General features: G+C 41.6%; 1 protein-coding gene across 7 annotated transcripts in view; it reads left to right on the plus strand.

Annotated features, from left to right (window-relative positions):
* The window catches only part of ASH1L (ASH1 like histone lysine methyltransferase), a 197,625-nt gene that overhangs the window by 114,934 nt on the left and 55,360 nt on the right, over positions 1 to 27,331 (plus strand). For all 7 annotated transcript variants that reach the window (XR_007148040.1, XM_047839911.1, XM_047839909.1 and 4 more), the window contains one exon: positions 21,235 to 21,329. Coding sequence is in view for 6 of the 7 variants with exons in the window: in XM_047839911.1 (XP_047695867.1) it covers positions 21,235 to 21,329 (95 nt within the window). In the remaining variant the exon portion in view is untranslated. The remainder of the gene's footprint in view (positions 1 to 21,234; positions 21,330 to 27,331) is intronic.

A 27,331-nucleotide genomic window follows, 5' to 3' on the forward strand; every position in this document is an offset into this window, starting at 1 on the left:
AAGGAAGAAAATTTGGACACCTACAGTGTGGATGAACCTTGAAAACATGATGCTAAGTGAAGTAAGCCAGCCACAAAAAGACAAATACTGTTTGATTGCACGCCTCTGTAGTCAGATTCTTAAAGACAGAAGAGAATGGTGGGTGCCAGGGGCTGGTAGCAGTGAGCGGGTACGGGGTACAGACTTCTAGTTTTGCGAGATGATGAAATGTGTCGTCTAGATGGATGACAGTGAGGTTATACAACAATCTGCACAATGAACTGCATACCTAAAAATTACTTAAATGGTAAATTTTATGTCATATGTTTTACCACAATTTTTTTTTTTTAATTTTTGTTAACGTTTATTTATTTTTGAGACAGAGAGGATAGAGCACGAACGGGGGAGGGTCAGAGAGAGAGGGAGACACAGAATCTGAAACAGGCTCCAGACTCTGAGCGGTCAGCACAGAGCCCGATGCGGGGCTCGAACCCACGAACTGTGAGATCATGACCTGAGCTGAAGTCGGACGCTTAGCCGACTGAGCCACCCAGGCGCCCCTACCACAATTTTTTTAATAACTACTTTTTTTAATGTTTATTTCAACTTTGCAGGAAGAGTCATTATCTTAACTTGTGAACTATCCCTCTAATCTGTTATTTAGACTGGAAAGTGACACAGCCTAACTCAGAAGCCATGCTTTTTTAGATTGGAATTGATGGAAGTAATATTCTTATATCCTCCTAGAGGGAATTTCCGAGTGGGACATGGTAAAACATGCAGGAACTTATCAAGAGCCTGTGAAATACCTCTTTATATCCTAGTTGAGTTTTTAACCAGTGCTTAACTATCCCCAAAAGGGAAAACAAAATAGTCGTTAAAAAAGAAGAGTTTAGTCCATAAATTTTAGAAAGCCAATTTCATGAAAACTTATTCCATACTGTAAAGTTGGCCGAACTTTGTTCTAGACGCTTCACAGAACAGCACTGCATCAGGGACAGGACATTTCTCCTCAAGAAGATTTAGTTATTAGAAAATAAAGAAGACTGAATTTCAAAGTGTTAGGATCCTTAGATATAACGCTATCTGTTGTTTTCCCAAGATTAATATAAGGACGAACTGAGGGTCTATTTAAAGATGAAAATTGCTGGGCACCTGGGTGGCTCAGTCGGTTAAGCGTCTGACTTCGGCTCAGGTCATGATCTCGCAGTCCGTGAGTTCGAGCCCCACGTCGGGCTCTGTGCTGACAGCTCAGAGCCTGGAGCCTGTTTCAGATTCTGTGTCTCCCTCTCTCTCTGACCCTCCCCCGTTCATGCTCTGTCTCTCTCTGTCCCAAAAATAAATAAACGTTAAAAAAAATTTTTTTTTAAAAAGAGGAAAATTGCTAAAATAAATAGATTGAGAGATTGATTGATTGATTTCTTCACCCTCCCTCACAAAGTTATGTATCTCAAACTATGTTGTAAGAATTCAAGAAATAGATAGGAAAATATAATTTTGTGATGAGATTTAACGTGTCAAAGTATAGAAATTATGAATGATATCATCGTCATTGCTGTAGTAATAGTAACATTGTAACTAGGATTTTGGGAAGTGAAATACTGCTAATACTTTTTTCAATACTTTTTCATACATTTGTAGTCCTATTTTTCCAGAAGAACAGAATATTAGCATTTTCCAACTTGAATGTATCTTAGAAAGGATCCAATCCACCTCCCTAAGACCTAGAGAAGTAAACCTTGTATGCAGGGACACTACCTTCCCTAGTCTGCTTTTCCCCCCACAATGGTTAATTTTGAAAGTATTCAATCCTATGGTAAATGATCACCTGTATACCCTAACTCAAATTTACCAGTATTTGGCAACATTTGCTTTATCTTTCTCTGCGTACAAACACACATACCCTACACTTTTGGGGGGATACGGGGTCTGGTGAACATTTTGAAAGTGAGTTGCAGTCATTCACCCTTAAACATTTCAGTAATTACCATCTAAGAACGAGGATAATCTCCTGTCTGATTGCGATGCTATTGTGGTGCCCAGGAAAATAGGCGGTGTTTTTAATAAAATCATGTAATATACAGCCCGTATTTGTTTCTTTCCCTCTTGTCCTAAAATTGTCTTTTTTATCAGTTTATTGTGTTTTCTATTAATCTAGGATACAAACAGACATCATGTGTTACATGGAATTGTTATCTTTGCCTAATATTTTAATGTAGAATATTCCCCATCTCTTGTTTTTTATGAGATTGATCCTTTTTTTCAGAACTCAAACTTGTTGTCTTGCATTCTGTATTTTTCTGATTATTTCTTCATGATTGGGCTCAGGTTAAATAATCCTGGTAGGAACATTCCACGTGTGGTGTCTCCTGCTTGACACTGCTCGTATTGCCCCCCATTTACTGTCCCAGTGATGCCACGTGTGCCACTTGGTCTTGGTGGCACCCACCAAATCTCTCCAGTGGAAAGATAGTTGTTCCTGTTACAATCAGCAAACACATCAGGGGGTGACATTTGAGGCGGTGGCCCATCTTCTAGCACCCTTTTACCTAATATCTTGGGATCCTTGCCTAACCTAGTGATAAATTATTAGTTGTGAACTGGTAGTTTTCTCCTTCTGTCATTTCTTCAACATTTATTAGATGATCCTTTCCTATGAAGACAGGCTTTCATTTTTCTTCCCCTTTCACTCTCTTACTTCTCTTTTCTTTTGAATATCATCTGGATTCATGCATTTAAAAAACAGCTAATGTGTCGTAATCCATTGTCATTATTTTGCAGACAAATGCTCACATTCCCCAGACTGTGCCGCTGGGGCACTTTAAGCTGGGCCCTGTTTTCTGCCACACGGTGGTGTATTTTATTTTCACTTGCTGTTGCTTTCCAAATTTCCCTTGCATTAGATCTGCAATCAACTCTTTCACCCAGAGACCTTTAGTTTCTTTTAATGGGGATTATTATTTAGAAATCTAAATCTGGGTACTTGTATGCTGTTTGCTACGTGGGCATCATTGTTCTGGAGATGTCACTCCCTCTAGGCCTTTAGAAACAGGAAATGAGTAAGTGTGTACGTGCACATACCGTGTGGGGCGATTTTCTATGACTGAGTAACAAATTACCACAGTCCCAGCAGTTTCAAATGCCGCCCACTTGGGGCGCCCGGGTGGCTCACTCAGTTGAACATCCAGCTCTGGATTTCAGCTCAGGTCGTGATCTCGCCATCCATGGGGCTCTGTGCTGACAGCACGGAGTCTGCTTGGAATTCTCTCTCTGCCCCCACCCCAACATAAATAAATAAACATTAAAAGGTTTTTTAAAAAAATAAATAAAATATCACCCACTTACTAACTCACAGATCTCCCCGGAATTTCCGGAGCCCAGGCCGGGTGTCTGATCTCATCTGAGGCTCCACACTGTCTTTTCCAGCGCCTGCTCATTTTCTCATAGTTGCAGACTCACTCACTGGTGGCTTTCTTCTTGAAGGCAGCAGCATCAGCTGCTTTAGGTCTGTGAGCTTGGGGAAAACCTAAGCCTTTGTTGAAAGAACACATTTAAAGTATGTGTTGCAGTGGCTTTTAGTATATTCAGAGTTGTACCTTCACCACCACAGTCAGCTTTAGAACATTTTCATTATCCCACAAAGAGATCCCACATTCTTTAGTGATCTCCCCTGATTTCCTCATCTTCCCCCCCCCCACTCCCCCCCACCCCGTCTTAGGCAACCTTTCATCAATTTTGTGCCTCCGTAGATGTGCACTCTGGACACTTCATATATGGGATCATACAACATGTGGTCCTTTGTGACTGATTTACGTCACTTAGCATATTGTTTCCAAGATTCATACATGCTGTATGAATCTTGCCAAATAACATTCCATTGTTGGATAGACCACATTTTACTTACCCCTCGTTTGTTCAGCCGGTGGGTGGACGTTTGGGTTACAGTAATTTGCTATCATGATTAATGCTGCTATGAACATTTATATACATCCACAATATAGCTGTTACATAGTTTCATAGTATCTGAGTATATAGACCTGTCATAGTTCATCCAGCCAGCCTGCCAGGGAAAAGACATTTCAGTTGATTCTAATGTTTCCTACTATAGATAGTGCCCAGTGAATAACCCTTGTCTGCGTATTGTTTGGTATTTTGGAGGTCTAACCTCAGGGTAACTTTGTAGGAGTGGAATGACTGAATTAGTGTATGTGTAATTGTGTAAATATCGGCGAATTATGCTTCGATTACAGTTGTGTCTTTTTGCATTCTTTCTTAGAAATATCTGACACTGGCTGTTCTTCCACAGCCCTGATTATGCGGTCAGATTTACAAATTTTTACCAGTGTGATTGGTGTGAAATGTTGTCTCCAGGGAGACTTAATCTGCATTGTTCTCACAAGTGAGATTCTTGAGCATCTTTTCACGTATGCAAAGGTCATTATCTTTTTCTGTGAATTGTCAGTCCCATTTTTCTCTCAGCTTAGTAGTCTTTTTTAGAGAGAGAGGTCGCAAGTGAGCTGAGGCAGAGAGAGAGAGAGAATCTCAGGAGGGGCCAAGGGAGAGAGAGAGAGAGAGAGAAGAGAAAAGTGGGGCTCACCCAAAGCAGAGCTCATGTTTTTACTCGAAGCTGGGCACGAGCTTACCCGATGTGGGACTCAGACTGACCAACCGCGACATCATGACCTGAGCCGAAGTCACATGCTGAACGGCTGAGCCCCACCAGGCCCCCTCAGCTGACTAGTGTTTTCTTCTTCCCCTGGGTTTTCTAACGTGCCTATAGAAATCCTTCTATATTATGGAAATCTGCCCTCATGATATAAATTACAAATGTGTTTTGTCTGTTTGTCATCTGTCTTTTTTGTGCTTGGTGACCACCTGCCTGTGGTCACTCCAGTAGGCCACTCTGCTGGACACTGTAGCTTTGCAGGGAATTTTAAATCCGGGAATATGATGCCTCTAACTTTGGCTCTTCGGGTTCTTCCAACATTCTCTGGCTGCTTCTGGGTTCCTTGATATTTCCGTGTATGATTTTCAGGATCAGCTTGTTGATTTCTACAAAAAAGCCATCGAGGTTTTTAAAAAATATCTGTAGATCAATTTGGGGAGCTTTATGGCTGTAACAAAATTAAGTATTCTTCACATGGGATTTTTTCTAGCTATTTAATCTTTTGAAATTTCTTTTAACGTTGTTTTTTTAATTTTCAGGGCATAAGTTCTACACTTCTTTTGCTAAACATATTCCTAAGCATTTTATTCTTTTGAAGCTTGTAAATGGAATTTTTTAAATTTCTTTTTTGGATGTTTATTGCTAGTGTATAGAAATGCAGTTGATTTTTGTATATTGATCTTGTATCTTGCAACCATACTAAGCTCGACCATTAGTTTTTTGTTTTTTGTTTTTTTTTTTTTTAATTTTCTAATGTTTATTTATTTTTGAGAGAGAGAAACAGACAGTGCGAGCATGGGAGGGACGGAGAGAGAGGGAGACGCAGAACCCAAAGCAGGCTCCAGGCTCTGAGCTGTCAGCACAGAGCCCGATGCGGGGCTTGAACTCACAAACTGTGAGATCATGACCTGAGCTGAAGTTGGACACTTAACTGACTGAGCCACCCAGGTGCCCCTCAACCATTAGTCCTAATAGTATTTTAATGGCTTCTGTCATTTGTCTGTGGGCTTTGCTTATGATGATTCTTTTTGTCATGCAAAGGTTATAGTACTTTGGGTTTTGTTTTTCTGTTTTTATCATGTGTCTGGATTTTTTTTAAGTGTTTGTTTGTTTGTTTGTTTGTTTAAGTAAACTCTGCACCCAACATGGGGCTCAGACTCAGAACCTGGAGATCAAGAGTCACATGTTCTGACTGAGCCAGCCAGGCACTCCACGTTTCTGGATTTTTGAGCCTTAATTAAATAAGCTTTCCCACACCTAGATTTAAAAAAAAGCTTTTTTAATGTCTGTTCATTTTTGCGAGACCGAGACAGAGTGCGAGTTGGAGAGGGGGCAGAGGGAGAGGGAGACGCAGAACCCGAAGCAGGCTCCAGGCTCTAGGCTCCGAGCCCAGTGTGGGGCTTGAACCCACAAACCATGAGATCATGACCTGAGCTGAGGTCGGACGCTTAACCCAACTGAGCCCCTCAGGCACACCCAGGTTTTAAAGGAATTAAGAAATTCGGCCTTGTTTTCTTCTGTAATTGTTTGGTATCAATTTTCACGTCTAGTCCCCTGGTCTACTTAGAATTTATTCTGCTGTATAGTAGGAGGCTAGCCTGTACTCACCGGCCAGACTGAAGAAGGTTAATGTTTATTGAGTGCCCACTGTATGTTACTTACTGTGCTAAGCACTTTACGTATACCATCTCATTTAATATATTCAACAGTTCTTAATTAATTTAATTGCAAAATATAATTGACTTGTCTGGAACATTTGATTAATTCCTACTTTGGATGGAATGCTTGCTCTAGATAAACATGTATGTTTTTACATTACATACTTTATGAGGTAAAACATTAGGGCTGGTAAAGGTTATGTAGTAAGCTGAAAATACAATCTTTCTATTTTATCTAAAAAGGTGTCATGCACTAAAAAAGCATGTCAGTGCTTTAAGCTGTAAGGTAAAATTGTTCAGATCAAAGGGTTAGGAAAAGATGGCATCATGAAGACAGATGCTCTTCTGTCTTCCCTCCGAGTTCCTCGTCCCCGGGACAAACACTGCCAGCTACTGTGCATGAGAGAGCATTACAGGGCTCTGTGCTCCTGCTGTCTGTAGGCTGTGTTCAGGTATGTTGTAGCCCATGCATGATTGTAATTTACGCTTTTTTAAATGTTTGTTTATTTTGAGAGAGAACATGAGTAGGGGAAGGGCAGAGAGAGAGAGAGAGAGAGAGAGAGAATCCCGAGCAGGCTCTGCACGGTCATCACAGAGTCCGTCGAGGGGCTCTGTCTTAAGAACCCTGAGATCATGACCTGAGTCTAAATAAAGAGCCGGACGCTTACCCAGCTGAGCCACCCAGGAGCCCCATAATTTATCTTTTAATAGGATTCTGGAATGTCTCCCTTCCAGTAATTGTGCTAAAGTCATGTAAATTTATGTGAATCTGAACAAAATAAAATTAGTAAGATAAATCAGTTAGTTATATAAAATAGAATTCGGTGGTAGAGTGTGTTGAGAGAAATGTTAACATTGCCAGGTAGTTTTTGAAAATAGTAGTTTCAAAAGTGTGACTGTATGTGGAGTAAACAGTAGATTGCCCAGGGAAAGAGAGGCTGGAGTCACAGGACTCTTAAATCCAGTAAGGGAAGTACATTAAGTTGCGATCATAGAACTTGCATCGAATCCCAACTCCACCGCTTGCTAGGAACGTGAATTTGGGTGCGGTTGTGAACCTAGGTTCTCTGTGTCCTCATCTAGAAAATGGCACCGATGGGGGCGCCCGGGTGGCTCAGTCAGTTAAGCATCCGACTTCGGCTCGGGTCACGATCTCCCAGTTTGTGAGTTCGAGCTCGGTGTTGGGCTCTGCGCCCACAGCTCGGAGCCCGGAGCCTGCTTCCGATTCTGTGTCTCCCCCTCTCTCTGCCCCTCCCCCGCACGGTCTCTGTCTGTCTCTCTCTCTCTCAAAAATAAACAAACTGATGAAAATTACCTATTTCACAGACCTATTAAGGATTAAATACTTGACCTGTGTGAAGTATTCAGTAAATTTCTTTAATATCTTACTTACTCCATTGTCACTAATTGTGACCTCAGATGAAATTAACTCCTCTAAGACTCTTGATTCCTCTTGCGCACATTAATATGACCTCATTGGGATTGTTATTTCTCTACTTAGATTTCTTTTAATATACAATTATTTCCTACTTAATAACATCCAAAAGACCCACCAGGATCTAGTGTAACGTATTTTTCTAGTTTTATCTCCAGTTAAAATCCCTAAAGTGCTCATCCCACATCGCGTGGACACGTGATCATTGTTCCCATCCTTTCCTCTCGGGGCCTGTCCTGGGGTTTGTCCTGGGCCTTCCGCCTCCCTTTTACTTGCCAAATCCCATCTGTTCTTTCAAACCTTATTCAAGATCTGAAATGCTTTCTCATTAAGTAAAAGTGTCCTTCATTCTCCTCTAGTTGAAATTAATTTTACTTTTCTTTTTCCTTTAGTGAAGTTTAGTAGCACCTTGTGAGTTATGAGTTTCATTGCATTCTGAGACATGTTTGCCTCCATCATCCCGTAAGCTTCTTTAGACCATGAGTCCGTTTTGTTTGTCTTATCAATCTTGTAGAACCCAGTGCCTTTTTTTTTTTTTTTTTTTTTTTAATTTTTTTTTTTTAACGTTAATTTATTTTTGAGACAGAGCATGAGCGGGGGAGGGGCAGAGGGAGAGGGAGACACAGAATCCGAAACAGGCTCCAGGCTTTGAGCGGTCAGCCCAAGAGCCCGACGCGGGGCTCGAACTCACGGACTGCGAGATCATGACCTGAGCCGAAGTCGGCCGCTTAACCGACTGAGCCACCCAGGCGCCCCAGAACCCAGTGCCTTTTAAAGTATATTGTGAAAGAAAAAGAACCAACTGCCTGAATTCCTAAAATACAATATATACGACTTAAAATCTTAGAAAAATTTCAAATTCTAACAGCAGCATCTGCCCTCTTACTTGGCAACAAAGCAAGGAAATTATTTCAGTTACTTCAGTTTATCCTTATCCTATGCACCCAAGAGAAACATTCCAAAGTGTAGTAAATGCCAAATTTTGTCCTGAAAGTTTGTATTGTATATGTAGGTGTGTGTAAAAGAAAACCAGTTTCTCTGATCAACTATTATTATATTACAATTTGTATGCTCCCTTGACATTTACAAAGAGCATTTACATATGTTCTCATTTAAGTCAGTTGTACTTATGTGCTTCTGTGTCATAGATTCAAGTTACAGCAGTCTTTCAAATGTGTTCTATTATGTTTTCCACTAGAACAGTGTTTTCATTTTAGCTCCAATACAGTTTTTTCTTTCACTATGGTTTTGGTCCTGTCTTTTCCTGTAGTTATTTGGTGTTAAAGAAATTTATCAGAGCAAATTAGATTATTATAAAAAATTTGTTTAATATTTTCCCAGCATACATCATACACTTATTCTCTATTTTTGTATGGTCTATGATAGCTTAAAAGAAGATCACAAGATTTTACAGAAACACCATGTACCTTTTACCCAGATTCTTTCAGTATTGTTGTTCTGCCATTTTTCTTTATTTCCCTCCTCGCCTCTCTCTCTCTCTGTCTCTCTCTCTCTCTCTCATACACACACACACACACACACACACACACACACACACACTTTTTGTCTCAGTTATTTAATGATAAAAAGTTATAGACACTCTGACCCATTACTCATAAATACTTCAGTATGTATTTTCTCAGACCAAAGGACATTTTCTTATATGAACGAGATACAAATACTAAATTCAGGATCTTTAACATCACTACAACACTGTTATCTAACATACAGCTCATAGTAGATATCACTCCTTGTGTCAGTAACGTCCTTTATAACAACTTTTTCAAGTGATTCAGTATCCACTATGTGATAATAAGTGCTGGGGGAGGATGCGGAGGAAAGGGAACCCTTGTGCATTATTGGTGGGAATATCAATGGGCACATCCACTATGAGGAACGTCATGGAGATTCCTCAGTAAACCACATATGATCCAGTGAATATTCCACCTCTGGGTATTTACCTAAAGAAAATGAAATCATGGGGCACCTGGGTGGCTCAGTCAGTTGAGCATCTCACTCCTTATCTCTTAAAAACCTTTGAGATCGTGGGGTGCCTGGGTGGCTCAGTCGGTTAAGCGTCCGACTTCGGCTCAGGTCATGATCTCACAGCTTGGGAGTTCGAGCCCTGCATCGGGCTCTGTGCTGACAGCTCAGAGCCTGGAGCCTCTAAAGATTCTGTGTCTTTCTCTCTCTCTCTGCCCCTGCTCCGCTCCCACTCTGTCTCTCTCTGTCTCTCAAAAATAAATAAACATTTAAAAAAAAATTTTTTTTTTTAAACTTTGAGATCGTGACCTGAGCCAAAATCAAGAGTCAGACATTCAACCAGCTGAGCCACCCAGGTGCCCCTAGCGACCAACTCCTGCTTTCAGCTCGGGTCATGATCCCAAGGTCATGGGATAGAGCCCCACATTGAGCTCTGTGCTGAGTGTGGAGCCTCATTGGGATTCTTTCTCTCACCCTCCGTCCCTCTTCCCTGCTGGTGCTTTCTCTCTCTCAAGTTAAAAAAATAAAGAAGAAAAGAAAAAAAAAAAAAGAAAATGAAACACTTAGTTGTCATGTCTGTTTATTCTTGAGTTTGGAGCGGTGCCTCAGCCTTTCTTTGTGTTTCACCATATTGACATTTTTGAGGAGTACAGAGGAGCTGTTTCATAAAAGGTCCTTAAATCTGAGTTTTTCTCTGACATTTCCTCATGGGTAGGTTAGGTTTGGGCGTTGTTTGACAGGAGCACCACAGAAGTGTGATGTTTTCTTCTCAGTGCGTCAGGAAGCTCAAGATATCACCGTGCCGTTGGTGATCGCAACTTTGATTGGTCGCTGTGATAGCCAGCAGGTTATTTCACTGTCATAAGTAATGTTTGGAGAGATGCTTTAAAAGTACGTTAATATCCTGTTCCTTATCAACCTTCACCCAGTAGTTTTGGCGTCAGTATCTAATTCCTAAATTTTACGTCCTTTTTCTAATTTGAGATCTAATTGCTGTATGACATTATTGGCTTCAGATATATAACGTAATGGCTCGATTTACGTATGTACTGTGAAACGCTCACCACAGTTAATAGCTGTAGTTCATAATACTGTGGCTCAGTCGGTTGAGCGTCTGATTCTTCATTTCAGCTCAGGTCATGATCTCACAGTGTGTCAGTTCAAGCCCCACATCCGGCTCCGCACTGACAGTGAGGAGCCTGCTTTGGATTCTATTTCCCTCTGCCCCTCTCTCCCACTTGTACTCTTTCTCTCTCAATAAAATTTTTTAAAAATTCCTTTAAAAATAATAATAACGTATTGCATATTTGAAGGTTGCTAAGGGAGTGGATCTTAAATGTTATCACAAGAAACAAAATTATGTGTGGGGATGGATGTTAACTGGTAAGCATTTCAGAGTACATACATAAATCGAATCATTATGCTATATATCTGAAACCAGTAATGTTACATGTCAATTATATCTCAAATTAGAAAAAGGACGTAAAATTTAGAAATTAGATACTGATGCTAAAACTATCGGTTTTTGTTAGAAATTTTGTTAGAAATTAGATACTGATGCTAAAACTATCGGTTTTTGTTAGAAATTTTGTTAGAAATTAGATACTGATGCTAAAACTATCGGTTTTTGTTAGAAATTTTGTTAGAAATTAGATACTGATGCTAAAACTATCGGCTTCCACATACACGTTAGGTCATATGGTGTTTGTCCTTTTCTGTCTTACTCCTTTCACTTAGCATGAGACTTCGGGGTCCATCTGTGTTGTCACAAACGACAGGATTTCTTTCTTTTTTTTTTTTTTTTTAATTTTTTTTTCAACGTTTATTTATTTTTGGGACAGAGAGAGACAGAGCATGAATGGGGGAGGGGCAGAGAGAGAGGGAGACACAGAATCGGAAACAGGCTCCAGGCTCTGAGCCATCAGCCCAGAGCCTGACGCAGGGCTCGAACTCCCGGACCGCGAGATCGTGACCTGGCTGAAGTCGGACGCTTAACCGACTGCGCCACCCAGGCGCCCCAGGATTTCTTTCTTTTTATAACTAAATAATATTCTTGTGTGTATGTGTATACATCTTCTTTATCCCTTCATCCCCCAGCGGACCCTCAGGTTGTTTCCGTGTCTTGGTTGTTGTAAATAATGCTGCTGCAGTGAGCACAGGGGTGCAGATGTTTATTCGTATTTATGTTTTCATTTTCTTTCTCTTCTTTCCTTCCTTCCTTCCTTCCTTCCTTCCTTCCTTCCTTCCTTTTTTTTAATTTGAGAGAGAAAGCACCAGCAGGGAAGAGGGACGGAGGGTGAGAGAGAAAGAATCCCAATCAGGGTCCACACTCAGCACAGAGCCCAATGTGGGGCTCTATCCCATGACCTTGGGATCATGACCTGAGCTGAAAGCAGAGTTGGTCTCTAGGGGCATGGGTGGCTCAGTTGTTGGAGCGTCTGACTCTTGATTTTGGCTCGGGTCACGATCTCACGATTTTTTAAAAATAAGGAGTGAAATGCTCAACTGACTGAGCCACCCAGGTGCCCCATGTTTTCATGTTCTTTAGGTAAATACCCAGAGGTGGAATTGCTGAATTATATGTGGTTCACTGAGGAATCTCCATGAAGTTCCTCATAGTGGATGTACCAATTGATATTCTCACCAATATCCTCCTTTTCTCCACATCCTCCCTAGCACTTGTTGTCTTTTTGATAGTAGCCATTCTGACAGGTGTGAGATGAGATCTCATTGTAGTTTAGATTTCCATTTCCCTGATGATTCTTCATGTTGAACCCCCTTTTTTTCACGTACTTGTTGGCCATTTTTGTATCTTTGGTATATTCAGATCCTTTGCCCATTTTTTAATTGGATTGTTTGTTTTCTGATAATGGGTTGTATGGGTTCTTTATGTATGTTGGATATTAACCTCATATGGTTTACAATTGTTTTCTCTCATTCTGTAGTTTGCCTTTTCACTGTGTTGGTGGTTTCCTTTGTTGCAAGAAAGTTTCTTAATTTGAAGTAAATCCCACCTGTTTATTTTTGCTTTTGTCACCTTTGTTTCTGGTGTCAAGCCCAACAAATCATTACCCACATTGATGTCAAAGAACTCATCCCCTGTGTTTTCTTCTAGGAGCTTCATAGTTTCAGGTCTTACCTTTCAAGTCTGTGATCCATTTTCAGTTGGTTTTTGCATACGGTGTATAGTAGGAGTCCACTTTCATTCTTTTGCACACTGCTGTCCACTCGCCTCAACTTCATTTATTGAAGAGACCTCCCTTGCCCCATTGGTATATTCTTGGCTCCTTTGTCATAAGTTAATTGACCATATGTGCTCTGGGCTCTCTGTTCTGTTCCATTCGTGTGTGTGTGTGTGTGTGTGTGTGTGTGTGTGTGTGTGTGTGAGTGATGCCAGTACCACACTATTTTGATGACCCTAGCTTTGTGGTATGGTTTGAAATCAGGAAGTGTGGTGCCTCCAGCTCTTTTGTTCTTTCTTGGTTGCTTTGGCTGTTTGGGGTCTTTTGTAATTCCACACAAATTTGGGAGTATTTGTTCTATTTCTCCTGAAAGGCCATTGGAATTTTGATAACACATTGCATTGAATCCGTAGATTGCTTTGGGTAGCATGGACATTTTAACAGTATTCTTACAGTCCTGTAGCATGGATTATCTTTCAGTTAATTGTGCCGTCTTCAGTTTCTTTTAAAAATGAATTCTAGGGGCGCCTGGGTGGCTCAGTCGGTTAAGCGTCCGACTTCAGCTCAGGTCACGATCTCACGGTCCGTGGGTTCGAGCCCCGCATCGGGCTCTGGGCTGATGGCTCAGAGCCTGGAGCCTGCTTCCGATTCTGTGTCTCCCTCTCTCTCTGCCCCTCCCCCGTTCATGCTCTGTCTCTCTCTGTCCCAAAAATAAATAAACGTTTAAAAAAAATTTTTTTTAATGAATTCTATTTTTTAATGTACAGGTCTTTCACCATTTTGGTTAAATTTATACCTACATATTCTTTCTGCTGCTATTGCAAATGGGATTGTTTTCTTCATTTCTCATTTTGATAGTTCATTGTTAACTGTATAGAATTGCAACTGATTGTTATATTTTTATTTTGTATCCTACAATTCTCCTAAATTTTTTCATCAGGTCTAATGATTTTTTTATGGAGTATTTAGGGTTTTCTGTATAGAAGGTTATGTCATTTGCAAATAGAGACAGTTTTACTTCCTCCTTTCTAATTTAGACACCTTTTATTTCTTGCCCAATTGCTCTGGCTAGAACTCTCAGTACCATGTTGAATTAAAGTGCTGAGAGTGGCCATCCTTGTCTTTTTCCTGATCTCAGGGAAAAGCTTTCCGTCTTTCACCATTAAGTATGATGGTGGCCTTTATTATGTTGAGGTACGTTCCTTGATGCCCACCTTGTTGAAAGTGTCTATCAGGAATGGGTGTTGGGTTTTGCTAAATGCTTTTTCTGCATCTTGTTGAGATGATCATATGATTTGTGTCCTTTATTTTAGTTTTTGTGGAATATCACATTGATTGGTTTTGCAGAAGTTGGACCATATTTATCCCTGGAATAAATCCCACTTGATCATGGTGTATGTTCCTTTTAATATACATTTATATTTGTTTTGCTAATGTTTTGTTGAGGATATTTGCATCTACGTTCAACAGGAATATTGGCCTGCAGTTTTCTTTTTTTGTAGTGTCCTGGTGTGGTTCTCTATTCTGTTCTGTTGAGCTATGTGTCTGTGTGCTGGTACCATACTGTTTTGTTTTCTGCAGCTTTGTAATATGTCTTGAAATCTAGTACTGTGATACTTCCAGCTTTGTTGTTTTTTGTTTGTTTGTTTGTTTGTTGTTGTTGTTGTTTTAGTTGGGTTCATGCCCAGCACAGACTCCAACGTGGGACTTGAACTCACGACCCTAAGATCAAGACCTGAGCTGAGATCAAGAGTTAGATATTTAACCAACTGAGTCACACAGACTTGTTGGTGGAATCTTTACGATTTTCTATGTATAGTATTATGTCATCTGCCAATATTGAGAGTTTAACTTCTTCCTTGCCAATTTGAATGCCTTCTACTTTTTTTTCTTACCTGGTTGTTTTGGTTAGGACTTCCATTAGCATGTTGAATAAAACAGAAGAGTGTGAGCTTTTTTGTCTCGTTCCTGATCTTGGAAGCCTTATTCTTTTTCTTGTTCCTTGAGGTGTAAAGTTTTGTTGTCTGTTTGAGATCTTTCTTACTTCTTTTTTTTTTTTTAAGTTTATTTATTTATTTTGAGAGAGAGGGAGAGAATCCCAAGCAGGCTCTACACTGTCTGCACAGAGCCCAGCATGGGGCTTGAACCCCTGAATGATGAGATCATGACCTGAGCCAAAATCAAGAGTCTGTCACTTAACTGACTCTGCCATCCAGGCTCCCCAAAGATCTTTCTTATTTCTTGATGTAGGCAGTTATCACTATGAACTTCCCTCCTAGAGCTGCTTTTGCTGCATTCCATAAGTTTGGTATGTTGTGTTTCCATTTTCATTTGGCTCAAGACAGTTTTTTTTATTTTTCCTTTGACTTCTTCACTGGTTCATTGGCTGTTCAGTAGCATGTTTTCTAATCTCCACATATTTGCGAGTTTTCCAGTTTTTATCTTGTAGTTGATTTCTGTTTTAATACCATTGTTACAAAATATGCTTGATATAATTTCAGTCTTCTTTATTTTATTTAAAAAAAATTTTTTTTTACTGGTTTTTTTTTTAATTTATTTCTTTTTTTTTATTTAAAAAATTTTTTTTTCAACATTTATTTATTTTTGGGACAGAGAGAGACAGAGCATGAACCGGGGAGGGGCAGAGAGAGAGGGAGACACAGAATCGGAAACAGGCTCCAGGCTCCGAGCCATCAGCCCAGAGCCTGACGCGGGGCTCGAACTCACGGACCGTGAGATCGTGACCCGGCTGAAGTCGGACGCTTAACCGACTGCGCCACCCAGGCGCCCCTTTAATTTATTTTTTGAGAGAGAGACAGAGACAGAGCGTTAGCAGGGAATGGGCTGAGAGAGATCTGAAGCAGACTCCAGGCTCTGAGCTGTCAGCGTGGAGCCCGACACGGGCTGGAACTCGTGAACTGCAAGATCATGACCTGAGCTGAAGTCGCCTGCTTAACCGACTGAGCCACCCAAGTGCCCCAGTCTTCTTAAATTTATTAAGATTTGTTTTGTGCCTAACATTTGATCTGTCTTGGAGAATGTTCCAAGAGTGCTTGAGAAGAATGTGGCTTTTGGACTGAATGTTCTGTATATGTCTGTTAAATCCACCTAAGTACGTTTAATTAGAGCCTACCCCTTGAGGCCACACCTGTGAAGATAAGCTAATCTTCCCGTTTCATGGAGAGACAGGGCATTTCTGTCTGCTGCCTAGGAGGGGTGCCCTGCTGGCAGGGTGGGTGCACAGAAAGCTGGTTAAGAATTGTTTCTCTGTTTGTTACAGTCCTTTAATAAACTGGTCAATGTGTTTGCCTGGGTTCTGCGAGCCGCTGTAGAAAATGTATCAAACCTAAGGAGAGGATCGTGGGAACCCTTGGTTTGTAGCCAAATTGGATAGAAGTTGTGAGTAACCTGGGTGCCTTCTTGTGATTGGCATCTGAAGTGGAGGGGGGGCCAGTCTGGCGGGACCGAGCCCTTCACCTGTGGGATCTGACACTGTCTCCCGGTTGGTAGGGTCAGAATTGAGTTAAATTGTAAGACACGCCAGCTGGTGTCACAGAGAGTTGCTTGGTGTGGGGTTAAACCACATACTTGGTGACCAGAAGTGTCAGAAGTAGCGTTCTATGTAAAAATAAATAATAATAATAAATAATAATATTCTGAATAATTTTCTAGGTAGGCCAGTTTATGTATTTACAAAAGCTTTAATAGTTTTTCTGTATGCTTATAATCTATATTAACCTTCAGAGGATATTTTTTTCTAAGCTTAAGGCAGTTAGCGCTCGGTACTTATACACTTAAGGCATTTGGGACAGTACACCAGTTAAGGAGTATTTCCTCCCGGTTTGCACCAGTGTAGTCTGTTAACTAACGTGAGGGCCGTAGAGAGACCAGGTCTTCATTGGTCGCTCATTACAGACAAGCGTCTTCTACACTTAGACCAGTGTCTTCAGCCCTAGCTAATTCGTATCCAAAGCGGGTCTTGAGGTAGGTAGTCTACTTTCATAGACTGATTTGTTTCCCAGGTAAAAATGTGCTGGAAACTCAAATTCTGCCCCTTCTTACAGTCCTACCAGGTTATGTGTTGGAGGCGATGCATTCAGCTGTACAGGGGACTCTGTAGTCGTAAGTCTGTTCCCGGTAGTATCATTAGTCAGAAATGACTGATGCATTGTTTGCTGAGGCCTTTTTGATGTTTCTTTTAGCTGTTTCCGTGTATGCTTGTAGATGTGGCTTGTAGCCAATTTTGTGGAAAAATCAGGAACCCCCTTTAGATGATAAGGTTTTAGTTAACCTATTAAATGTACCAGCAGTCTTATAAAGAATGGAATCGAAGTCCTCAGAATAATCACTCATACAGATTTAATCAAAAGTTACTCAGAGAATGAAAACATATCACGGACAATTCTCTAGACTCTTCTAACATAGCCAACAAAACCTGTCATGATTGTCACCAAATGACAAAGGTCTTCAAATCTAGAAGAAAAAGGGAAAAAAAAGCTCGATAAAAGGATAACATTTTGACAGTTACTTCAGCCCCATATAAGAACATTAGTAATAGGCTTTTCTCCCAAAGTAAAAATTCATAAGAGCTAAAACATAATTCACATTGATAAAATACGACTTCCCTTTAGTTAACCTAGGGAACTTGAACTTCTTTTTGGCTTTCAGGTTCTCTTCACGTTATTTGTTTGCCGAACAGGACAGATTTTAGAATACTGATGTGTTCATTAAAATCTGGAGTCTGCCAGAAATCCCCGTATCCTCTCTTTCCTAAGGTGCTGGAGCAAGCAAGCCCTTGGGGTGACTCAGCAGCTGTCCGGGAAACGTTAAAGAAGAAGGCATCTTAGTAGTTTTATTATTTTGGGTTTGGGGCCAAGATAAGAGGTGATAAGGTTTGAAAATCAGGTAATAAATGCCTGAAGTCAAGAAATGGTTGTAGACAGCATTTAAGAGAAACATAGTATCCATTAACAATCATTATTAGGAACCCTCACTTTTTCTACTTTTTCTTAAATATTTGTATACTTTTTCTCCCATTTGATGGTGGATTTGCCTGTTTGAATTTGATATGTCTGGTGGATTCTAATGATCAATTATTAAAACTAATAAACTACCGAAGAGAGAGAAAGCTGGCCTCAAACACTGAATGAGTTGCATTTATAAAGAGAGCATTGTGAAAGGCAAATCACTTTCTTTTGATAAGAAAAGCTAAAGGGTTTTTTTCATTTACACACACACACACACATAGAAATAGTTGTCTTGATTTACAGCTTCAGCCAGGGGTCAAAAGTAAGCACCTGTCACATAAACTTAGTGTTTAGCAGTTGTGTATCTGAAGTGGCTACTTTGATTCCTACATATTTTTCTCCTGAGTGATTTGAACTATAATAGTGTCACACAAACGAATACCATGGAAAATGCTAGGAGTGTTCAGACTCTCCAAGACAAACTGACAAAGACAGCCAGATTCTTTCTCAGCCGACCACTCCGCACAGCTCACGTGGAACAGAGTGTTGGAAAATGAAAGAGCCCCGTGTTGTAGTCACCAACAGGGAAATAGTGGTCATGCCTAAAATTAGGAACAAAATCAGACTCGCCCAAGATCTAGGAAAACGAGTTCTCGCATGATTGTCATGTTCATAACGGTGCCCCAGATCCTAGGTGTCCACATCACAGAATCAAGGATGGGATTTTTCTTGTTAGAAAAACGGTCCATAGTTGAAGTGGGCTGCATTCAAGGGGGCATGTGTGTCGTTTGGCCTACTGAGGACTGGAACCTGGATTGTTCTGAGGTTTCGTGTGCTCGCTCTCCTCGGGTGCCCAGCAGTTTCTTCCCCGCCCACCGACTGCCCCCTGCCTGCTGACCCTCGGGGAAGCAGGGTGGTGGTCTGGCTTCCATTCGTATTGTGATTAGGTGGGGTCTTTACTGCTCTCTCTTTCGTTTGCTTGCGTAAACCCTGAATCGAATAAAGCATAGATGAGGTTTTCTCTCACACACAGTACCTGGTTCTGGACACGGGTCTTTTCTCAACCTGTTGGACTTTGGTGCACGGTGGAGACATCCGGTCTTTAGTCGTAATAAAAAATTCATTATCTCTGTTCACAGTTACTATTTTGGGTAAGTTTTTGAAATGAAAAAAGTGGTTTTTGGATCTAAGCAGAACAACCTCGATTCATGCCTTTTCTTCCTTGAAGCTGTTTCCCAGACCCCTCACCACTGCTTTAAACACATGGCACGGCCTCGTGCCGTTTCTGGCCTCACCTGGGCCCTTAGCCTCCTCGTGTTTGCTCTCATTCTCCCATCTCGTTCCAGCTTTGACCTTCTGCTGGCTCTTTCCTCTGCCTCCCAGATCCCCTCATGGCCGAGACCTAATGAGAGTCACGTCTGAACTTATTGTCGCTTCTTGGTTGCTCTCCGTTCTTCATATTTTAATTATTGGCCTAGCATTCATTATTTTCTGAGTTTTTCCTGTTTTCTTAGTTTTTCTTACTTCCTATTGTCTGTCTACCTGAGAACAGTGTAAACCGTCTTATTCACCAGTGTCTTTTAGCACTTAGAGCAGGACTTGGACTTAATGAGTGCTCAGTCGTTGTTGAACAAATAAATGAATGATCCAGTTGAAAGAACCAGTGTTCAGATTCTACAAGTAACTTGCCTTTGGGGGCCTCGATTTTCCCATCTGCAGAATGTGTGTTAGTATACCTATTTGTTACACAGTATAGACTTGTTTTTTAATTTTTTTTTCAATGTTTTTTTTTATTTTATTTTTGGGACAGAGAGAGACAGAGCATGAACGGGGGAGGAGCAGAGAGAGAGGGAGACACAGAATCGGAAATAGGCTCCAGGCTCCGAGCCATCAGCCCAGAGCCTGACGCGGGGCTCGAACTCACGGACCGCGAGATGGTGACCTGGCTGAAGTCGGACGCTTAACCGACTGCGCCACCCAGGCGCCCCTAGACTTGTTTTTTTAAAAAGCAGTATAATTCAGGGGCGCCTGGGTGGCTCAGTCGGTTAAGCGTCGGACTTCGGCTCAGGTCACCATCTCACAGTTCGTGAGTTCGAGCCCCGCGTCGGGCTCTGTGCTGACAGCTCAGAGCCTGGAGCCTGCTTCACATTCTGTGTCTCCCTCTCTCTCTGCCCCTTGCTTGCTCATGCTCTGTCTCTCTCTGTCTCAAAAATAAATAAACATTAAAAAAAAATTTTTTTTAAAAAGCAGTATAATTCATAGAGAAAAGAAATACATCAGCCTTGCCTTATTTGCTGGAACTTAAAGGCAAAATAAAATCAGAGTAGACTAAATGAGGTTCTCCTGAAACTTTTTTTCTCCCTTTTTCTTCATTTCTTTTTTCTTTCTTTTTTTTCCCCCTTCCTTTAATGTACTTGTGAAATCTCTTAAGACTGATTTCATACCAAACATCAGAAAGAAACGTAGACCAGTAAGATGAGTGGAAGAGGTAAGTCTATGGAGACATTGCAGAATAAAATAAAAAGAATAGTCACTCAGTAGGAGTCGGACAAGAAACTGAGGTTTTTATCTGAAGTCTCCCTAGCAGCTACTAAAATTAAGGCAAATCATTTGACCTCATAGAGCATCTGTTTTCGAATCTGTAAACTAGAACTAACATTTCTTCTCACCTGCTTCATGGGATTGACATAAATGACAACACGTGAAAGTTGCTTTTTAAACTGTAAATCATGAGGGGCGCCTGGCTGGCAGCTCAGTTGGGGGAGCATGCAACTCTTGATCTCGGGGTTATGAGTTCAAGCCCCCCGTTGAACATAGAGCTTACTTAAAAAAATAAAAATAATAATGCATGTATACATACATGCATATGATAAATCACTGACTACATACAAGGTAATTATTATGATCGGGTCTAAAATTTAGGTTCTTTCTGCAAAACTGCTGGGAAATGCTAACATAGCTGTTTTTTTATGTATAATTCCTAAAAGACAATTCCAAACATGTAGATACTTTTTTTTTCCCTTTATGTTTATTTTTGAGAGCGAGAGAGAGCACGAGCAGGGGGAGAGGCAGAGAAAGAGGCAGAGAGAGGATCCAAAGCAGGCTCTGAGCTGTCAGCACAGAGCCCAATGCAGGGCTCAAACTCATGAGTCAGAAGCTTCAACCAACTGAGCCACCCAGGCGCCCCAAAAGCATAGATTCTAAAAGTACATGAAAGTACTTGGTATCCCTCCCCCCAAAAATATGCCTTTGAAATTTAAGCCACTGTTAAAACAAATACTCTTGATAGACTGATTTGTTTTCTGTGTTTGACCACAGGAGATTTCGTTGCCTCTGATTATTTTTTGTTCTTTTCTAATCACAGCCCAAAGAGCCGGCTGATCCAATTAAAGAAGGAGAAGCTGGAATACAGCCCTGGAGAGCACGAGTACGGGTTATTCCCAGCCCCCATTCATGTCGGTGAGTATGCGGTGTGCACGACACATGGCCGGAAACACAGGAGAGGGTGTTTCTTGAGTTTGGATGAGATGTTGGTGTTACTGTCATTTCTGCGTCTTCCATGAAGTCGAGTTCTTTCTTTACCATTTAGTTTATACTCAGTCTGAAGGATTCTGCAAAGTCCTTGCTGTCTAGGAGTCAAAATGACCTAAATATTTCTCACTCAGGTTTCAGTAACAAAAAAACACTATGCCCGTAGCTTTGGATTCCCTGAGCGTGTCACCTAGGAAAAATCAGCTATTCATCACTTCACTGTCAACGTGTTTTCCGTGTTCAGAAAGACATGATTTATGGTATGTGGTCACCAAAGGAAGAGAGCCCACTACTTTTCCTGATCATTTATCTGCTTGAAAATTGAGCAAGATTTATCTTTCCATTCCTTTTGGGGGTAGGGGGCAATGTCAAGGTTTTGTTCAGCATTGGGGCAAGCATGCCTGCTAGGCTCCTACTGTTGAGCAGCATTTACCTAGCTGTCCTCCTGGATTCCTCCCATTCTGTCTCTGCCGCATCCCGTCCGTCCCCCCGCGTCCCGTGACCGCCGCCCTTGCAGTACCCCGCACCACCCCCAGGTGTGTCCCACGCCGGTCTCAGGCTCGAGCTCGTGCGGCAGCCGCCTGACACGTGTGTCTGTTTCCATTCATGTTCCCTCCAGTTCACTGTCTGCATAGTAAAGAAAGACAAGATTTTATAACTGTTAAGGATGACCTGGTCCCTGACTACCCTCCCAGTCTCTGCCTTTCCCTTCTGTCCCTTCCCCGCTGTCTTGTCTCAGCTCCTGGAACAGAGCCTCATTTTGCTTCTTGTTCCCACTGCCCGAACAGCTCTTCCCTGGACTCCTCCTGTGGCTGGTTTCTTCGCGTCCCTTGAGGACGAGCCTAATGTCAAAGTCTGCTTAAATGTCATTTTCTTTAGAATTGTTTTCCTGATTGTCCCACCGAAAATGGTCCCTTCCTTTATCTTGTATCACAGCATTTCTTTCTGTAACCCATGATTACCCTAGTTGTTTACTCATTTGTTATATCTCCCTCATTAGGTTATAAGCTCCAGGTACAGGATCGTTTGTCTCTCTTCTTCTCCTTTGATCTCCTAGTGCCTAGTACATAACAGAAGTTCAGCAAATACTTATACAAATGAAAGAAAAGGAGGAGAAATGAGGACAACTTCTTTTTTTTTTTTTAATTTTTTTTTTTAATTTTTTAAAATTTACATCCAAATTAGTTAGCATATAGTGCAACAGTGATTTCAGGAGTAGATTCCTTAGTGCCCCTCCCCCATTTAGCCCATCCCCCCTCCCACCACCCCTCCCATAACCCTCAGTTTGTTCTCCATATTTATGAGTCTCTTCTGTTTTGTCCCCCTCCCTGTTTTTATATTATTTTTGTTTGCCTTCCCTTATGTTATTCTGTTTTGCCTCGTGAAGTCCTATGATTTTTGTCTTTCTCTGACTAATTTCACTTAGCATAATACCCTCCAGTTCCATCCACGTAGTTGCAAATGGCAAGATTTCATTCTTTTTGATTGCCGAGTGATACTCCATTGAATATACGTACCACATCTCCATTATCCATTCATCCATCAATGGACATTTGGGCTCTTTCCATCCTTTGGCTGTTGTCGATAGTGCTGCTGTAAACATGGGGGTGAGTGTGTCCCTTCGAAACAGCCCACCTGTATCCTGTGGAGAAACGCCTAGCAGGGCAATTGCTGGGTCGTAGGGTAGTTCTGTTTTGAGGTTTTTGAGGAACCTCCATCCTGGTTTCCAGAGTGGCTGCACCAACTTGCATTCCCAAGGACAACTTCTTGAATGTAGGTGACAGGAGCAGTTTACTCACATAGTGCATGTTGGCCCTGTGTGTTACAGCCTTCTCTTTCAACTGAGACTCTTGCTCCTCATGACTGTGGGGCTCTTCTCTGTGCTGTGATGACCGAATCCCCTGTTTCTCCTCCAAGGGCTCAGCACTAGCAGTGTATTTAAAGCAGCAAGCATAGACAAATTGTGCAATGAAGATTAGTGTGCTTTAATTATTCTGTGCTGGGGGGCTGGAGAATGGTTTAACTGCAACATAAAGTTCCAAGGTTTAATTCTGTTACCTTAATGAAGGTAAGAAGTTCCACATTCTCTGGGATTCATGCCAAAGTCCTTCTGAAAGAGCATTTTGTTTTTACTACTTATGGCATCGCAGTGGAAACAGATTCTCAGCAGATTTAGCTGTTTCCTAGAATCTGGTAATGATCAATAGGCTTAGAAAGGAAGAAGTAATTTAAAAGTCCCATTAAAGGAAAACATGACTCCGGGCACCTGGGTGGCTCAGACCATTGAGCATCTGACCCTGTGGCTCGGGTCATGATCCCAGGGTCGTGGGATCGAGACCAGCATCGAGCTCTGCACAGAGTGTGGAACCTGCTTGGAATTCTCTCTGTCCCCCAACTCCCCTAAAAAAAATAAATGAAGGAAAACATGACCATTTTAGTCTTACTGGTTTTGTCCTGGCTGGGATCTAGCTTAAATCTTAGAATGAAGCTCTAACGATTCAAGGGGATGAAGGTATGTTGGTCCACTCCAAGGAAAATGGGAAGAATAATAGGCCAATATTTCTCTCACATTTCTGGCACATAGCGTGTTTAAGAGATCCAGAATGGAAGTCCTTTTCTTGAAATAAAGGTTTTGTCTCCGCGTCCCTACTTCAGTGTCTGAGACTAATTTGTACCCAGTGGTCTGCAAAGTGAGTAAATAATGGAGGAACCTTCCCAAGTGTAGTAGGTCTTTTTTCCTGTGAAACAGAGTTTGAAATCAGGCTGTTGGATGACAGATTTTTTTTCCCCGACACTGCCATTTTGTCATTCATATAGTATTTGTATGGTTAGGATAGGGTGGTGGGTCAGTCACTTGTTCTGAACGGGTCATTTCCAGTGTCATGTAAACAAAGAGCAGGACTTTGAGTTCGCCACACCTGGGTTCATCTCTGCCTTTGCTGTATTATATGAATAAAGTAGTTACATGATAAAATAATAGTGCATCTTACCACTGATAGAGTCAGAATGAATAAATGGAAAATAATGTTCATTTTCAAATGTTTAAGGATGGGGTGCCTGGGTGGCTCAGTCGAGTAAGCATCTGACTGTGGCTCGGGTCATGATCTCACGGTTTGTGGGTTCGAGCCCTGCGTTGAGCTCTGTGCTGACAGCTCGGAGCCTGGAGCTTGCTTCGGATTCTGTGTCGCCCTCTGTATCTGTCCCTCCCCTGCTCACACTCTCTGTCTCAAAAATAAATAAACATTAAAATAAATACATTTTTTAAATGTTTAAGGAAATCAGGATTGTTTATCTCATTACAGAAGTACATTTCAAATAAAATTTTACTTTTCATGATAAATATTTACCAAAATGTATATTATACCCTTAAATTTATATTCAGTTGGGGTTTTTTTTTCTATTTCTTTTTAACATTTATTTATTTTTGAGAAAGAGACAGAGCACAAGTGGCGGAGGGGCAGAGAGAGAGGGAGACCCAGAATCCAAAGCAGGCTCCAGGCTCTGAGCTGTCAGCACAGAGCTCAACAAGGGGCTCGAACTCACGAACCTTGAGATCATGACCTGAGCTGAAGTCAGACGCTTAACCAACTGACCACCCAGGCGCCCCTGTAGTTGATTGATTTCTTACAAGAATGCCATGACAGTTCAATGGGGAAAGCACGATATTTCTTTCTTTCTTTCTTTCTTTCTTTCTTTCTTTCTTTCTTTTTCTCTTTCTTTCCTTCCTTCCTTCCTTCCTTCCTTCCTTCTTTCTCTTTTCCCCTTTTTACTTCCTTCCTTCCTTTGATAAAGAGCACATGCACACAAGCCGAGGAGGGACAGAGGGAGAAAGAGAATCCCAAGCAGGCTCCACGCCCAGCACAGAGCATACAGGCCACAATCTCACAACCGTGACATCTGGACCTGAGCTGAAGTCAAGAGTTAGACACTTAACTAAGACACCCGGGCACCCCAGGTATGATGTTTTCAATAGATGGTTCTATGGTAACTGGATAGTTGGATTCTCGCCTCATACCATTTAAAAAGTTAATCCAAAATGGATCATCAACTACAATATAACTGCTAAAACCATAAAACTCTTGAAGAAAATATAGGCCTTAAATCTTCGTGACCTTGGATTAGGCAATAATTTCTTAGCTATAACACCAAAATCCTAGGCGATGACAACAAACAGACAAATTGAACTTAGTCAATATTTAAAACTTTGAAAACCACGATCAAGAAACTGAAAAAACAATGCACAGGACGGAAGAAATCTTTGGAAATCTTATCAATTAAGAGACTTGTATCCAAAAACCTATATGTACAGGGAACTGTTGCGACTCAATACTAAAGAAACAAACAACACAGCTTTTTAAATGCGTAAATTATTTGAGTAGATACTTCTCCATAAGGGATGTGCTCATGGCCAATAAGCACATGAAAAGATGTTCCCAATATCATTAGTCATTAGGGAAACAGAAATGCAAACCGTAAGAAGAAAGCACCTCTCACCAGTAGGAGGGCTTTAACTAAAGGATCGATGTGTTTGCAAAGAAACTGGAACCCTCACGCAGTGTTGCTCCGAATTGTTGGTACCGCCCTCTTGGGAAGACATTTTGGCAGCTCCTCAAAAAGTTAACCGTGGAGTTACCACGTGACCAGCAATTCTGCGGCTACGTATAGACGCAAGAGAAAGGGAAGAAACGTCCACGCAAGACGCAGACACAAGCGTTCCCGGCGGCAGTATTCCTGACAGCCGAAAGGCAGCCGCAACCCACGTTTCCCGTCAGTGGGTAAGTGGATTCACAAGACGTGGCCTGCCCATCCCGCGGGGCTTACTTGGCGGTGACGAGACCGGGGAGCCCCGCGAACGCCATGCTGTAGGAAAGAAGGCAGTCGCGAGGGTCATGTGCTTTATGACCGTTTATAGGAAATGCCCGGAATAGGCAGACACCTGGAAACACGGGGTAGATGACTGTTCTGTAGGGTCCAGGGTGGAGGCGTGGGGAGGGACTGCTCATGGGTACAGAGTATCGTTTTGAGATGAGTGAAGGGTTCTGAAATGGTGTTGGTTGCATCAGAGTTCTCCAAGGAAACGACCAATAAGACGGTTTTTTATTTTTATTTTTTTAATTGATCTCCACATGCCAACGTGGGGCTCAAACTCACAACCCCCGAGATCAGGCGTTGCATGCTCCACTGACCCAGCCTGTTGTCCCAAAATCTTGATTTTTTAAATTCAGTCCCCATCATTCTCATTTTAATAGGTTTTTTTAAATCTTATCACATATATGTATGTATGATATATATATATATATATATATATATAAAAAGAAAATTTTATATATTTTTTTTTCTTTTTTTTTTTTTGAGAGGGGGTTGGACAGAGCACAAGCAGAGAAGGGGCAGAGGGAGAGAGGGAGCTGTCAGCGCAGAGCCTGAGTCAGGACTCTAACCCACAGACCATGAGATCATGACCTGAGCCGAAGTCGCATGCTTAATCGACTGAGCCACCCAGGCACCCCATTGTTTATAATTTTTTAAGTAAGCTCTGTGTCCAAAGTGGAGCTTGAACTTAACACCCTGAGATCAAGAGTTACATGCTATAGGGGCACCTGGGTGGTTCAGTTGGTTAAGCGTCTGACTCTTGATTTCGGCTCAGGTTGTGATCTCATGGTTCATGAGTTCGAGCCCCACATGGGGCTCCGTGCTGACAGTTTGGAGCCTGCTTAGGATTCTCTATCTTTCTCTTCCCTCTGCCCCTCCCCCGCTTGTGTGTGCGTGCACTCTCTGTCTCTCTCTCTTTAAATAAATAAATAAAAACTAAAACTTTTTTTTAACGTGTTAGGGGAGGGGTGCCAGCTGGCTCAGGCGGTGGAGCTGTGACTCTTGATCTCAGGGGGTCATGAGTTCAAGCCCCATATCAAGGGCTCAATTACTTAAAAATG

Source organism: Prionailurus viverrinus, chromosome F1, assembly GCF_022837055.1.
Source record: "Prionailurus viverrinus isolate Anna chromosome F1, UM_Priviv_1.0, whole genome shotgun sequence".
Classification (NCBI taxonomy): domain Eukaryota; kingdom Metazoa; phylum Chordata; class Mammalia; order Carnivora; family Felidae; genus Prionailurus; species Prionailurus viverrinus.